The sequence below is a fragment of the Pieris rapae genome, chromosome 12, assembly GCF_905147795.1.
Source record: "Pieris rapae chromosome 12, ilPieRapa1.1, whole genome shotgun sequence".
In the NCBI taxonomy this organism is placed as follows: domain Eukaryota; kingdom Metazoa; phylum Arthropoda; class Insecta; order Lepidoptera; family Pieridae; genus Pieris; species Pieris rapae.
In genome coordinates this window covers 9,593,201-9,606,978 of record NC_059520.1, presented here as the reverse complement: position 1 = coordinate 9,606,978, position 13,778 = coordinate 9,593,201, and the positions used below count along the sequence as shown (strand labels likewise).

Genomic DNA, 13,778 nt, shown 5'->3' with positions numbered 1-13,778 from the left:
TTTGTACAATTGCGTTATATGAGTGTTTATCAATTTTGTGTGACACACAAAGGGATTGTTGTTGTAATGATAATATTTGTAGGGAGAATTACACCGGGTCCTTGGATCCGGTGGCTGAAAGATGGAACTCTTCAACGATAGACTTCGCGGAGATTACCATGGACAGGAACTTCGCCCTGTTGCTAGTCTCCTTAATATCGGGAATGCTTTGGATAGTTTACATAACTTACTACAATAGCCGTGTATTGGGCTACGTACTGACGAGGCTTGTTAATAGGTTTTACTTTCAAGATGATAATTTCAAAATTGGTAAGTAATTATTATATCTAACAGATATGTTAAGATATTACTTATGCTAACAAATTTATGAATATGAGACTTGAAATATAACTTTAATTGGTAGAAAATAAATGCAAGTTTGTTTAAAGAGAATATAAAAGTTTTATACTAGTAACACAACAGTTATATATGTTAAAAAGGTAATGTATATTACACCATAAAATAGTATGGATTACTTTAAATTCGAAACTCAGAAGTCTCTTATCAGAATGTTTGTTATTTATTGATTTTTATGAGAAAACAATTGGATAGCTGAAATATTTCCTAAAAATATCTCTTTGGGAGAGAATTAGATTACATAACATAAATTGTACCTAATCTCTTGCTATTTACATTATAAGAGGAATCCTTCTAAGTTTTAGTTTAATTTAATTTCAATTAAAATAATGCCTATTATTATTTTTTGTGATAGAGTTAAATATCTGAATTATTCCTGAATTGTATATCAGTATTTATTTTAACTGATATATGATAGATACACACTTTTTTGCCAATATAATACCTGTAAAACTTTTTTTTAAAATTATAATTATTATGACAATAAGGTTTTATCATTGTAATTTACAACTGTTTATATATTATGGATTATAATACAAATAGGATTTATGTATAAAAGCTAGTTTGTATGGCTTGAAAATAAAAAATATGTTTTGTATTGTAGGTTCTTTCACCCTGAATGCTCTATCTGGAAAGATTATGTTTCGGGATATTGTCTATATCAACTATGATTACACTCTGCGGGTTCAAGACGGTTACTTAATTTTTAGATGGTGGAGGTCATATGTACCAAAAGATGTTTCTGAAGGTAAATTTTAAAATTTAACAGTGAACAGCTTAGTGTAAGTCAAGCCTTTTCATGTAGAATGCTCAGAAGTTTGAATATATCACTGAAAAAAATGCTACATACACAAGCTGTAACGTCAAACTTAAAAAAATTAATTTCAAATTTTTCAGATCTCTCTCATTCTGACACCCGCCTCTCTATAATGTTGAATGGCTTTGAATTACATGTTTATAATAGATGCGACCTCTACCACGAGTTGGAAAAGATATTTGGTTTAGATCCTCTCATTAAACAGCCACACGACGACGACTCCACTGACCAAGATAAAGCCATGAATGATGCTAATGAAAAAAGACGTCGGGCTCAGGAAGCAGTGAGGTCTGAAGCAGCAATGGCGAGAACTTGGCGCGATCTCATCCCAGTTATAAAAATAGATATTTGTACTGGTAGAGTTGTCTTCGGCAATCGCTTAGTACCAACAACATTATCTATAGGTGTAGAAGAAGCACACTTAATGTATAGTACGAAGCCACCTGCATCAAGCTTAGATCACCTTATGCATTTTGTCAAAGCGAAAGCTGAGAACTGTAAAGTGATTCTTGCTCCAAGTCCAAACTACACATCAATGGTTGATGAACCTCCTCGATACATGGGCGAGGGTTTCGTCGTCATGAGCTCAAACTACATCGAAGTATATTTCTATATGGACGAGCCTGGTTTAGTTCCTGAAGCACCAGTATTATTACAGTTAGCAAATGGTGATATTGTAGAGTCAGCACCTCCAATATGGGGCGTTGATATTAAATGTGGTAAAGGTACCGACTTTAGTTACGGTCCGTGGGCCGATAGACAACGAGACAATTTGTTCAAATTTTTCTTTCCACCTAATTATAAAAATTTAGAAGTTACTCCACAACCGAAGGCAGGGGATAGAAGACAAATGCAGTCTTTCGATATACGTCTATCTACACTTAACGAAGCGACAATTGATATTCTGTTCACGAAAAATAAAGAAACGAATGCCGTACATATCAACATAGGTGCTGGTTCTTATCTTGAAGTAACATTGCCTTGGATAGTGCTGCAAGATGGATTCACGACGAAAATAACTGGTCAACTCCTGCATCTGGAAGCGACAACGAGTTTGCAGTATAGAAGTTTAGCTGAAAGTGAAACTTTGGAGTACACTGTGAAATGCCATTATCCGCTTGTTTGGAATCATCATCAGTGCTGGCAACTGTCTTTGACCGGTTGCAAAGCCACTGCCCATTTTGTCTACACACATATAGATTTCTTCCAAGACCTGACCAATGATTGGGCGAGCAAGGCACGACCTGATATTCTGCATTTTGTACCTTATACATGGAAAATATCACTTCTGCTCAAAGAGTGCGAAGTGGTCACTGTAAGTAATCAGCATAATTGGATCGACTGCAGTTCTACTAACCAAGAAAACAATCACGTCGCGTTTTGTGGTGATCTTCTAGATGTGTCATTCGATCTTCCATTTGTAGATTTCCTTCCTGATGTTATCCCGTTAAAAATATGGGTGCAAGGGGAAGCAGTCGATATGAGTTTATACTTGCCTGAAGTGAACACATCAAGGTTACTTCTCTTATCAATTGACAAGAATATGAAGTTAGTCCCAAGTCGGTTAAGAGCATCAAAATGGCGAAGGAAATGCGTCAAATCTCAAGGTTGGGTGGATTGTTGGTCGGTCCCAATTGTAGCCTTGAGCGTGCGATATAACTACCATCCAATACCACCACTCGGTCCAGAACCCCAGGCGGACATAACCACACCAGAAAAGGAAGAGATTCTTCTATCTCCCATGAGGATACCCAGAATACGAAAGCAGCCGCAATTAAATTGGGCTATGGACGGGAGTAATTTCGATAGAACAACCCTGGCCCCTGATAAAGTCAGTGTTGAATTGGAAGTTGGTCCATCAGTTCTTCTGGCCTATGGGACGATTATCACAAGTTTCATGAACTTATTGGAAAACATATTCGGCGAAGATCAGACATTCACGGATATGCAAAAAGCACCTACAACTGGCACTTACTACTGGGCAAGCGATAACGCTACGAAGTTAAATGATAGAAGCAGTATTAACCAACACTCTGAAATTTCTATGGATGATTCCACCGATTCGAGCAAAGGTCCGTTCGATCCAAGAAAGTGCCGACCATTGGACGTCACAGTCTCCATAATAATACACGATATTCAGGCGCATCTTGTAAAAAATTGCAGTGAAAATGAACCAACCTGTCCCGTGGTACTCATAGAAAGGTTCGGTTTTGAAATGGACAAGAAGTTTAGAGAAACAAAGCTTCAACTTCTATTGAGTCCGTCAATTTTAATATCTGCAAATAATCTGTCACGGCCCAATGTAAACGGTAATACGAATTCAAGTGCGCTACAACAAGGCCATATGATGTTATCATCGTTTCAGCTGAGGGGAAACGGATTCTTCAGTGATACTAATCGTGGGATAGAAGATGAGACCGTTGAGTATGCCTGGATGATGGAACTTCAGCTAGGGCAACTGACCGGTCGAATGACATTACCGCAGCTGTATCAAGTGGTTTCCTCATTAGAGACGTTCTTACTACTCATTTGTGACAATGAAAATGAATTAATACCACCAAATTCCGTTAAGCAGTGCCATCACGGACTCAATAACGTTCTTTGCCCCGAAACCGATATTCCGTTGAGATATAGATGCCCGACTCCAAACGAAATTAAATACAAAATGATACGAGTTGCGGTAGACCTTGTAGATTTGTATATTGCCGATTCAAATACAACTCTACAATCGTGGATTTCCCCGATTCGATTGTCATTCTGCAATTTACATGGCTCAGGATGCGGGACAGGTATAACGGGCCTGCTTCCCAATATCAAACTCGCTCTCTACACACAAACAAACATGCAAACGAACACCCATCATAATTCAAACGGTAGTAACAATAGCCAAAGTAAATTACCGGAAAGTGAGAATTGGGTGGGCGTCGGTTCCATGGCTCTGGGTCCCGTGCTGATAGAGGCCGCATCATCATTACCACAAAGCCCTAAAAACATTCACTTGGTCCAACAGAAGTTTCTAAAAATGCACGACGAAAAATTTAAACGATTGTGGTTCCTTTGGCCCAACGATGGAAAGGGCTCCCAGTGCGGCTGCAATGGTGGATGTGCATTTTTTGGTTCGAATAGAAACGGAACCAACTTCTTCAAACCTAGTCCTGCAGATATTAACGATGGCGTCAATATAGCAATGTTCAATGTGATAGAAACAATTCCCGGGGAATACGGCTACGGGCAGAGCCTCTTAAATCCCGGTCAGTTGGTATTCCATACACCGCCTTATAACAGTTTAAATGTATGCTTACAACCAACAAATGTCTCGATGCTGGTACCTTCGCCGCTCCCACAAATTATCAATAAATCACCACAAACAGCCGAACGTCGAAGCTTAACACGAAGATTTTCGTACACTAGCGTCAATAAAGGAAGCAATAACGTTTTAGTATCAAGCACAAAAAGCGATGTTCCATATGCTCGTCTGGTGGATTCGTCAGCCCCATTAGGCAGTTCGAAAATTGATAGTGACTCTAAATTAAACAAAACGATACTCACCGTACCTCAGCTAGAAAGCAGTGTATCAGACTCTAAGTTGGCGTTAAGCTGTGTAGTAAAAGATAGCCCAAACATTGCAAGTAAAAGACATCATATTCAAGGTGACGATCACTTTACAGTACCAAAAGTGCCTCCAAGAAATGTTGCCGTATCAGAATCTCACTACTCGCTCAACTCTCAACATCATCCCGATGAGCCTACGCCTCTTCAAGTTCAAAGAACTATGTCGATCACAAGTGAGAACCATTCTGAAGCATTCTTCTCGGCTGATGAAGATATGTTCCCAAGTCGCTCGTCCAGCTTAAAGCATTCATTCGGTAGTCGACACAGCAATCCACGAGACAAACATTCATACGCAATTAACGATGTTCCGACGGATAAATGGACTGGATCAATTCCTAGATCGGAGATGAGAGATGGACCTGATAACATCAGCACGATAAGTGGAGTTCAACCGGATTCCGAAAGCGGATCCGTTTCATCGACCTCATTTATATCGGCGATTTCTTCCCAAGAAGATATGACTCTAGTGAACCTTCATATGCAAACAAATAAGCCGATAGTTGATTCCCCATTGCTCATGTCGAGTTATATGAACAACTTGCCTCAATATAAATGTGTCAATTGGTCGTCTTGCTCTTTGCCGTGTGGCAATGATCTATTTACCTTACCCCTTTTTAAGAGAGCTGAAGATGGTTCTCTGGTATATGTCGGCCAAAAGTATTTGCCTAATTTTGAAACTGTAGGGAAAGTTAATATTTTAAAACTGATATCGAAGAGCAATCAAAGCAATCAGAATCTGCATGGACCTTACGCCAATTTACCGCCCCATTTCAATTCCCAAATAAAGACCCATCCCTACCCACTGTCGTGGTGGGACTTGCAGCAGAACACGCAAGATAACCAAGAAAGTAACGATAAAAGCACACCGTCTACGCTAACCACGTCAAGTGATAGTAAAGATGGCTTATTTGTCCGACTTCGCGGCGAAATAGACGTGATGCTAACCCCGCTGGTGCTAGAAAGTACGCAGAAATTTGTTGAATCAATCACGCCAGTACTGGCCAACGTACACCCGATCACAGTTATAAATCACTTGAGGCTTTTGTGCATATCTTCAGTTGAATCTTCAAACGTCCTGAAGCAAAAGCAACACGTACTCAACTGGCTGCCGCAGATGCAAGCCCGGAACGAATCCAGTATCATTATAGATAAAGATGATAAATGTAAGCTGGCCACGATACCTCAATCAAACGTATATGAAGAAACAATAAATACTCAAATCCAAGCAACGGTTACTGTACCAAAAGTGAACGTGATTTTCATTCAATCATCGGTAGTTGAAGATATGATTTCCTTCTCTGCTTTGGATAATATCCAGGATTTGACTTGCGTGTCGCTGTTTGGGGTTTCCATGGAGAATATTGTGGCTAAATATGTCAGTTCCAGAAAGACATTGGAGTCGATACAGCTGTACTACAGACCGACCTTACGGGCGTTAGGTAGTAAGAAGTCTTTTGGTATCATGAAGGGTCCGAGGGCCTTAATATCTCAAGCGGCTGGTCGCAAGAGAGGACCGGAAAAGGGAGAACCAGTTTTCATTGAAAGTTCTCAGCAGCAGTGTGAGGATACAAACATAACGCTCAATGTTGGTAAGAATCTTCTTTTAATAATAATAAAATTTTCATGACAGAAATATGGTTGTTTAAGTATTCGTGAATGTTGAGTACATATATGGATGCATGTGTGCGTATAGTAAACTCTTTATTTGACAGTTATAAGTGTGCGTTGTGTCTGTGTTAGTTGGAATCTAAGAATGATACCAAAGTATGTTTTTGCAGATTCGAAATCGGCTTGCATAATTTTTATGTGTTTTGCGAGTTCTGGATAGTTTCACATTTTTGTTTTTTTTTTAATAGGAATAATATTAATATACTTATAATGATAAAATTAAATAAGTCAGTGTCGTTACAAGATTTTAGGTCTGGGCTTCAGATTTTTGTATCTGTTTTATGGAATTCATTGTCAGCCTCTTTTGGGTCAAGGCAAGCCGGTTACCCCAAGACGCTTTCCTTCACCGTTCGAGCAAATGTTAAATGTGCCCATAGAAAGAAAGTCCTTTAATACACAACCTGAGATTAAACCTACGACCTCAGGGATGAGAGTCGCACACTTGCTGAAGTCACTAGGCCAATCATACATTATTGAAGATTAATTTGCCTCTTCACAATATTGCATTACTGGTTGACGTGCTGCAGGCATTAATCATCTTTGTGAGAGTGCTGGTGCCTATAGGTCTTCAGAAGCGCTATGGTAACAAGGCAAATTTTGTTGTGTTCTTCATTCTAAAGAGTTGGTATATTTCAGGTAAAGTACACGGGCAGTTACGGCGTATTCGTAACGAATCGTCACAATTGAAAGACGCAACGATAACAGGGATCCCTTGTCAGCATTCTAAAGTTGCCTTCAAATTCGTGAGAATCGATAGTTCTAGAGGATGCGATCCTACTGTAAGTATATACGTCAGAGAAATATATCGTCACTATTACGGCACAAAATGTTTGGAGATTCTTGGCCACCCCCCCCACCCCTCCATGTAACGCGCCGTAACATTTTTCTGTACCCCTTAGTAAAATATTTTGTTACCCATTTAACCTAAAAGTTGCCATTTATGTAACGTACAGTATCAGAAAGTCGAAAATATTAGAAATAAGCATAATATAATTCAATCCCCGCCCCCCCATCGTAACGTTTTTTTATCCCAATATTTATAAGAATTTTATATAATTTTACATATTTTTAAATTTATCGAGACGTTACGCGTGCTTTACAGCGTACGTGGTCACGGTGACTGAAAACAAGAGGTGTTGAAAGTCTATTTAATGATTTATTTCCCCGAAGTACAATCCGTTAAATAAGCGTTTTCTTTGAATTTAAAAGTTAGGGTAATAAAAGACAATACTATATTTCCTGCCAATCCAGGCATTCTCTGATATATAACCTATACACATTTCTCTTTAAGTATGACTAACTCTTCACAAACACTTTGACTTCCAGCTTCCGCAAAATGGACCTCCAGAAGGTCAGAAAGAGAATTCCATAGGTTACATTATGTTCGAATGTGGATTGGAAGGTGTCTCGGTGAAGGTCTCCAACCATTCTGCAGCACACAAGCCGAACGAGGATAAAAAGCCGCGTCCTGACAGCGAAAGTTGTAGAGAATCCGTGAAATCGGCAGAAGAGACAAAACCAGAAAAGGAAAAGTCAAAAGGGATCCGGACGTCCGGTTTCGAAGAGTTGTTTAAGAAACGGGAGTCTAATTCGAAGCCTAGCACCCCCAATTTGGGAACTACTCAACCTCCTCCCGTTCCACCTCCCCCTGAGCCGACTACTCCAGGGCCTGAGGAGCCCTCGAATGACAGTTGTACGACATTAGTTCCAGCCAAGGATAATGGGAATACGTCGTCGTGTGCCATTGACCTGAAAGTGGTTTGGTTCAATTTCGCCGCCCCGCCCAGGACTCCGATAACGAAGAAGATTGATTATACGAGGTAATATCATAATAATTCTTAATATATAAAATAAATATATAAATAAGCACGCGTAAATACAATGCAAATGGCGTATTATCTGAATCCTTTGAAAAAATAATAGTTGAGTTGGTTGTTCAAATGTATAAGACACTAGCAGTGTTGACATATGTTGTCCTGTACACACTACAAAAAGTATATTAAGGGCCTGTTTCACAATGTATGGATAAGTTCCAAATAAGCTATTTATTACTTATTGGTATGATAAATAGTATTTTTGCGTTTCACGACTGTCAGATAGCGCTATACGTCATGAAATTCGAAGTATCTTATTTGGAACTTTTATCTTTCGAATAATTTATGTGTTGCATAGCTATTTGGCACTTTATCCATACATTGTGAAACAGGCCCTTAATAATGTAAATTAGTCTCGACTCCACTTAAACTGTAATCAAAATGTGTCGTTTAGAAATCTAATTACGAACACATGCAATGATGAAAAGATTAATATAATAAGGTGTTTAAATAACCTAGATTAGTGAATCTAAACCACCCAGGGGTTACCCAAACGGATACAAAAAAATTATTCAAATCGGTCAAGCCAAGGTCAAGATTATGAGTTCATACGCTATGGGTTGAGATGTGAGGTATCTCAGCATCTTCTACCGCTTTTCCCGAGGAGAGTGTTCAGAGGAGTTGTTCGGACTAATACCTACAACTAAGTTTCATCATCAGACTTACTTCAGTCGTACTACAACTGAGCGTTTTTTTGAGTCAGTTTCGCTGCGCACCACCACTATGAAACCAGCTGAAGTATTTCCGAACCAATTTGTCTTAGGGTCTTCAAGTTGTCTACGGGTGGTGGTATCACTTGACATCAGTTAACCCCAGGTCGTTTGCTCCCATAAAATATATTTTTATAATTTGAGGTTTCCAGACCATCGCCATTTTTTAATAATTTGTAACACGATACAAAATATCCAGATTGGACTGGAACCTGCTGAGCACAGCGTCACCTGCTATCAACGCTTGGATGAATCCATGCAATCGTCTTGGCATCCGCGTCGTCAGTATGTATCGGGCACGCGCCAGACGCCTAGCAGCGACAGCCGCTAGCCTCATGGCTTCAGCTCTTGACCGTGCTCCTAATCATACTTTACCCAAGGTAGGTCTAGAAAGACTTGAGACATGTATATATTTATACTCTGGTCTTTAATTCCGTAGAATTCTGACATAGGTGTTGCTACTTAAAAAATCACCGAAAAATGGACAAATTCGACCCATTTCGGGACTATATATAGAATAGCTCGTGACATTTTTTTTTTTTTTTTTTTTTTTATAGAACAGGGGGCAAACGGGCAGGAGGCTCACCTGATGTTAAGTGATACCGCCGCCCATGGACACCCTCAATGCCAGAGGGCTCGCGAGTGCGTTGCCGGCCTTTTAAGAATTGGTACGCTCTTTTCTTGAAGGACCCTAAGTCGAATTGGTTCGGAAATACTTCAGTTGGCAGCTGGTTCCACAGAGTGGTGGTGCGCGGCAAAAACTGCCTGGAAAAACGCGCAGTTGTGGAACGGCGGACGTCGAGGTGATACGGGTGGAATTTCGTATTCTGCCTCGACGTCCGATGATGAAACTCAGCTGCAGGTATTAATCCGAACAACTCCTCTGAACACTCTCCATGGTAAATGCGGTAGAAGATGCAGAGAGACCCCACATCTCTACGCAACGCCAAAGGATCAAGCCGCTTGGAGAGATTTTGGTCGTCAACGATTCGAACCGCTCTTCGTTGAATACGGTCAAGTGGAAGAAGCTGGTACTGGGGAGCACCCGCCCAAAGGTGGGAACAGTACTCCATGTGGGGCCGAATTTGCGCTTTATATAGTTGCAAGCGGTGGCCCGGAGTGAAGTACCGTCTCGCCCTGCTGAGCACACCGAGCTTTTTGGAGGCTAATTTTGCCTTTCCCTCCAAGTGACCGCGAAACTGAACGTCGTTCGATATGTCAACGCCAAGTATTCCAATGCTGGCTGTGGCTTTAAGGAGAGTGTTTTCGAAAAGAGGAGTAGCGACAAAGGGTGTTTTTTTAGCGGAAAACGCGCAAACTTGTGTCTTTTTGGGGTTAAATTGGACTAGGTTTAGTCTGCCCCAGTCAGAGACTCCACGTAGTAGGGTTTCTACTTCAGACACAAGTTTGTTCCGGTACTCATCGACATCTGCCCGAGAAATACTTGCCCGGCCAGTGTAAAGAGTGTCCCCAGTGCTGTCATCCGCATAGCAGTGAATGTTGCTAAGTTGCAACATATCATTGATATGCAGAAGAAACAGGGTCGGGGATAAAACACAGCCTTGTGGGACCCCAGCGTTCACGGGTTTAAGGTCGGAACATGCTCCGTCGATGACGACCTTGATGCTCCGATCGGCCAGAAAGCTGGAGATCCAATCGCATAATTTCTCGGGAAGCCCATAGGCTGGAAGCTTCGAGAGCAGTGCTCTGTGCCACACCCGATCGAAGGCTTTCGCTATGTCCAAACTAACCGCTAGGGCCTCCCCCTTGGACTCAATTGCCTCCGCCCATCTATGCGTAAGGTATACAAGAAGGTCACCAGCCGAACGACCACGACGAAAGCCGTACTGAGAGTCACTTATCAGCTGGTGGCCCTCCAGATACTCCAGGAGCTGGCAATTAATAATGGATTCCATTATTTTGGAGAACAAGGAGGTTATCGCTATTGGGCGATAGTTGGACGGATCGGAGCGATCGCCTTTTTTAGGGATCGGATGTATCGATGCGATCTTCCAGCACTCCGGGACAGTGCCAAGCGAGTACAGGTACCGGAAAAGGCGCGTTAAGACCGGAGCCAACTCAGGAGCACAAGTACGCAGCACAATTGGAGGAATACCATCCGGCCCGCTCGACTTATGTATGTCCAAGGAAGATAATGCTTTACGGACAGCACGTTGCCGGAATGTAACTTCCGGCATCGAAGAATCACACCGTGAAATGCTCGGTGGTGATCTCCCTCGGTCATCCAAAGTCGAGTTGGACGCGAAGAGACAGCCTAAAAGGTCGGCCTTCTCCTTCGCAGTGTGGGCCAGCGAGTCATCCTCCCTGTGCAATGGTGGAATGGAGGGCTGACAAAAATTCCCTTGGACAGCTTTGGCTAGAGACCAGAAGGCTCGAGTCCCCGAAGGGAGTTGGGCCAATCTCTCGCCAAATCTGGCAATGTGCTCTGACTTTGCTTTAGTGATTTCCCGTTTGAAGGACCTGGAGGCTGAGTTATATGCTTTTTTGAGTTCGCTGGTATTAGCATCACGAGATTTCGCCGCTTCTGCCCATGCCTTAAAGCATTCTCGCTTTCGACGCGAGGCTGTCTTGCAAGAACGCTTAAACCAGGGCTGAGACTTGCCACCGATCGGCACCGCAGAAAAAGGAATAAAGAGTTCCATTCCCTGCAGAACCACTTCGGCGACAGAGGCAGCGACGGAATCTGGAGCTTCAGACGAAAACCAAATAGGCCCCCAAGGGTAGGACGCAAAGAAAGACCGCATCCCGTCCCAATCTGCTGACTTGTAGTGCCAAATACGGCGAAAACCCAAAAAGCGCGACCGCGAAGGGCGCGTAGATGGCACAGTACTCCGGACCACACAATGATCCGATGAACCCAATGGCGGGTCAACGGAGACTTGATAGTTCTCCGGATGCGAAGTCAGCAGAAGGTCCAACAAAGAGGGTTTATGACCGTCCACATCTGGTATTCGCGTAATCGCAGGGACCATTTGTGTCAGGTCGTAGGCAAAGTCGTGAAAGGATCTTCCCGCGTGATCGGTGGTTTCAGAGCCGAGCCAATCGGCATGGTGGGCGTTAAAATCGCCAAGTATCACGATTTCGGCGGTAGGAACCCTTTCAAGCAGGGAATCTGTAGCCATTTGGATGTGCTCGATGAGTCGGTCAGTTTCGTCATTTCCGCTATGGGACCTATACAGGCACGCATAGAATCGCGGATGGTCATCGCAGTCTATGCGGAGCCAGAGGTTAGATAGGTCCCTTCCTTCAAGCGTCCCGAGGCGACGAGAACAGATATCCTCTCTGACGTACACGCAAACTCCCGCCCGCGGCACAAATGAATGTTCCAATTTGTACCCCGGGTAGGAGAGGTAAGAAGTATCAGCCGGGGAGGATATCTGAGTCTCAGTGAGGAAGAATAAGGCCGGCTTCGCAGATTCAAGGTGAAAGTGAACCGCGCTTAGGTTTGAGTTGAGCCCCCTAACATTGGTGAAGTCCACTGTGAGCGTGGAAGGGGTTGCCTTCGGCGAATTCTTCCGTTTGCCCCGAGATCGAAACCTGAAACTAGAACTGGATGTTTTGTTTAGAGCGCAGTTTTTGCCCACCCCAGAATACGAAGGGCAGCCTGTGCATCCACCACCGGATACTGATTGTTCCGATGATGGACGCCCAGAGGGGGATTCTCCACGTGTGGTACCCCCCTGGGGTAATCTTTCTTTAAACTGCACCGTCTAAAGTATATGTCACAAGCTATCCTTTTTTTGATTAATGATGAAGAGAAATACCACAATCTAGCGACACACGCAACGAAATAGTTTTTCTTTTGTTATTTGTTTTTTAATATGACTGGGCAAAAGTTCTGAAGACTCCTGATCTGCATCAGGAGAGTACCTAACTCTCCTGACAGTAAGTCATACCGCCGCCCATGGGCGCTCATTGTATATACTTAATCAAGAGTTTGTTTAGTCAAGAACGCTTATGTGGTTCGAATCGTGTCAGACAGTTGTTCAATGAAAACCACAAACTTGATAAAACTATTCAGAGTCGCTATGGTCGTCACACGCCCATGGCGAAGCAATTGCGCGAAGAACCATCCCTCCAATTGTGCGCCGTGTTGTTGAGATACGCCCTGCAGGCTGATGCAGCCGCCGTACAAGCCGACCTGGCCGAGAGGCATCTACCCTCGCTGTCTACATTACGACAGGTATGATGTTCTTACATATTATGTATTATGTAATGAAAACATTTAAGCAGTATAAAAATGTAGTGCAGTGTTGTCCTAGTGGCTTCATCGCGCGACTGTTGTAGGTTCGATCCTCGGCTGTGCACCATTGGATTTTTTTCTATGTGCGCATTTGAAGGTGAAAGAAAACATCGTGAGGAAACTGGCTTAGACCCAAAAGGTCGAGGGCGTGCGTCAGGCACAGGAGGCTGATCACCTACTTGCCTATTTAGTTGACAAATGATCATGAAACAGATACAGAAATCTGAGGCTTAGACCTAAAAACGTAGTACCTTTATTATACAAAATTTCAGGGAGTGATAGTACTTACTCGGCAATGGAAGAACATTCTCTACACACCCTTGCTTCTGGAGCACAGCTACAAGAGCAAAGTCATGAAGCCAGTTGCTGTGACGTTTGCTTTGCCAGATTTAATCGAGGTACAACATTGCTTCAGACTAGATACGGACCTGCTACGG

The 13,778-nt window shown here is 42.5% G+C and overlaps 1 protein-coding gene across 3 annotated transcripts in view; it reads left to right on the top strand.

The window, feature by feature from the left end:
- The window catches only part of LOC110997813 (transmembrane protein KIAA1109), a 48,504-nt gene that overhangs the window by 175 nt on the left and 34,551 nt on the right, over positions 1 to 13,778 (top strand). For all 3 annotated transcript variants that reach the window (XM_045630328.1, XM_045630327.1, XM_045630326.1), the window contains exons 2-9: positions 83 to 309; positions 1,001 to 1,144; positions 1,294 to 6,414; positions 7,130 to 7,272; positions 7,820 to 8,313; positions 9,277 to 9,457; positions 13,120 to 13,281; positions 13,614 to 13,739. In XM_045630328.1, coding sequence (XP_045486284.1) covers positions 83 to 309; positions 1,001 to 1,144; positions 1,294 to 6,414; positions 7,130 to 7,272; positions 7,820 to 8,313; positions 9,277 to 9,457; positions 13,120 to 13,281; positions 13,614 to 13,739 — 6,598 coding nt within the window. The remainder of the gene's footprint in view (positions 1 to 82; positions 310 to 1,000; positions 1,145 to 1,293; positions 6,415 to 7,129; positions 7,273 to 7,819; positions 8,314 to 9,276; positions 9,458 to 13,119; positions 13,282 to 13,613; positions 13,740 to 13,778) is intronic.